This window comes from Myotis davidii, unplaced genomic scaffold (genome assembly GCF_000327345.1).
Source record: "Myotis davidii unplaced genomic scaffold, ASM32734v1 scaffold299, whole genome shotgun sequence".
NCBI classification, from domain to species: domain Eukaryota; kingdom Metazoa; phylum Chordata; class Mammalia; order Chiroptera; family Vespertilionidae; genus Myotis; species Myotis davidii.
The window spans coordinates 9,681,327-9,683,834 of NW_006293088.1; the positions used below are offsets into that span (position 1 = coordinate 9,681,327).

Consider the following 2,508-nt stretch of genomic DNA (forward strand, 5'->3'; position numbering starts at 1 on the left):
CCCGCATCCCTCCACCCTCCGACACCTCTGGCAGTTTAAAACCTGCTCACTGTGGCCCCAGTAAAAGGCCCTGGTTTAGGGAGTCACCCTGGGAGCCAACACAGAGGAGCTCAGTGCAGTGCCCAGGGAGGGGGGGAGGGGGGTGTGCTACGGGAGCCATGCCTGACGCCTCCCCGCCCCCCCTGCCCTGCCCCCGCCCTGTGTCCTTGACCAGCTCTGGAAACCAGGCTCTGGTCCTGAGGAGCCACCTCCGACTCCCCGAGATGGTCCATCACCCCGCCTTCGCCATCGTCTTCCAGCTGGAGTACGTGCTAAGCAGCCCCTCGGGAGTGGACGGCAACGTAAGACCCCGCTCAGTTCCGCTCGGTTCCCTGACTTTTCCCGTCAGAGCAGAGGGTGTGGCTCAGAAACCCCTTCCTGGCGGTAACCGTAACGGTAACGTATCTGCGTCTGTGCTGACGCACCTGCTGGGGGAGCGCACGCTCACGGCTCGGTCAGGATCGCAGTAACGCGCGTTATCCAGCCGTAGTGATTCTGAAGAATGAGGCCACTTCCTGCATTTTTTTGTATCCCTCACCTGAGGGTATTTTTTCCATTGATCGTAGAGAGAGGGGGAGGGAGGGAAGGAGGAGTGAGGAGAGAGAAACAGCTGCTGGGATGAGAGACACGGTTGGGTGCCTCCCACACATGCCCACCTGGGGCTGGGGATCGAACCCACAACCAAGATACGTGCCCTTGTCTGGGAATTGAACCGAGACCCTTTGGGCCGCAGGCTGATGCTCTAACCTCTGAGCACACTGGCTGGGGGCCCTCCATGGCTCCCTCCTCTGCCCCTGTCTGCACGCGGCCTCCCTCCGTGTGTCCCTGCCTCTCTGTCCTGCTCTTCCATGGACACTCGGCATTGGCCTGGGGGCCTCATCTTGCAGTACTTCATCCATTCCATCTGCACGGACCCCTTTTCCAAATCAGGCCCAGCCGCTGAGTCCAGGGGTCAGGGTGTGGACGCGTCTGCAGGGACACGGCTCCGCGCAGCCCAGGGAGCCCGGTGGGGCAGTCCCCGGGGTCAGGCGTTGGTCTTCTGTGCGCTCTGCCGGTGAATGCTGTGACGCGCTGTTCCACGACACACCTGCTCACGGTCCAGGCTGTTCCTTGGCCGTTTGTGTATTGTTTGCTATTACGATTAAAGCCTAAATGGGAACAGTCAGTGCTCGGTTTTCCTTTTCAGTTTGCGAGTTTGGCGGGATAAGACACTATAGAGTAACAGATCTGACCTCCGCCTCTGGAGTCCCCTGGTGGGTGGGCACCTGGCTGCTCCTCCTCAGTGTGGGGGAGGGGCTGGGGAGGGAGGGTCCCCCTGCAGGTGCCACCTGGCCTGCTTGGAGAGCATACAGGCTGATAAAGGGCCATTGAACTGCCACGGGCCTAATTGTCTGGCTGAAGTCTGTGAAGCAGTGATCGATAGCCCACTAAGCATCCTCTCTCGTTAGAGACTAGAAACAAAAGGAGGGAAAATGGATACACGTGTAACTGAGCGAGATTTCACCCAGGAGAGAGCTGTATTGATTGCACTAAAGCACCAAGGACTGTGGCGCTGGAACACTGGGCATCAGGATCCCCTGGTGTGAAACCTTAGACCAGGCGGGTTACACAAGGAGCCTGGAGGCTTGGGTTTTATTTTTGATTCTGTAATAAACTGGGTTTATAGGTGACTGTTTACAAAAGTCACCTAGATGTGATTGAACCCCTGCAGTGTTTCAGTGGCCAGTTTTCTGAATACAGTTATAATACTTTCATTTTTTTGAAGGCAATGGATTTAGGCCCTGGCTGGTGTGGGCCAGTGGTTAGAACACCACGGTTGGGTTGTGGGTTTGATTCCCAGTCAAGGGCATGTACCTGGGTTGCAGGTTTGATCACCAGCCCAAACGGGTGCGTGCGGGAGGCAACCAATGGATGTGTCTCTCACATCGATGTTTCTCTCCCTCTCCCACTCTCTCTCAAAATCAATGGAAAAATAACCTTGGGTGAGGGTTAACAGCAACCAAAAGGCAACGGATTTATAATCATCTCTTCACTAGTGTCCATCGCTCTTCATTCGTGTATTGTGGCCGCTCCCCGGTGTCCAGTGGCCAATCAGGACCATTTACTCTGTCGCTGGACACTGAGGGGGGTGAGGGGGAAGGCTGATTCTGAGGGTCAGGGTTGGGCCGGGGTCACACAGATCGGACTCAGCTCTTGTCTCTGATGCTCAAGGCGGGCGCAGAGTCCAGTGCTGAGGGTTGAGGTGCTGAGGGTTCTCACTTTGCTGATTCTTTGCTTGTTCTTCCGGGATGTGGGCTTTCCCTCCCTGAGTGATAGGGACCACTCCCTGCCCTCCCCCCCCGCCCCCCAGGCCTCGCCACCTGCTCTCCAGTGAACTCCACGCTGAGAGCCCCTTGGTCCCCCGTGGGCCGGGGGACAGCTCACGGCCTGTGCTCTGTTCCGTTCCAGGCGGCTCCCGCCTCCCCCTCG

General features: G+C 57.7%; 1 protein-coding gene across 1 annotated transcript in view; it reads left to right on the forward strand.

Annotated features, from left to right (window-relative positions):
* Positions 1 to 2,508, forward strand: part of NPHP4 (nephronophthisis 4) — a 59,784-nt gene that overhangs the window by 18,442 nt on the left and 38,834 nt on the right. Inside the window, exons 10-11 of the mRNA XM_015565952.1 lie at positions 175 to 341; positions 2,488 to 2,502. Coding sequence (XP_015421438.1) covers positions 175 to 341; positions 2,488 to 2,502 — 182 coding nt within the window. The remainder of the gene's footprint in view (positions 1 to 174; positions 342 to 2,487; positions 2,503 to 2,508) is intronic.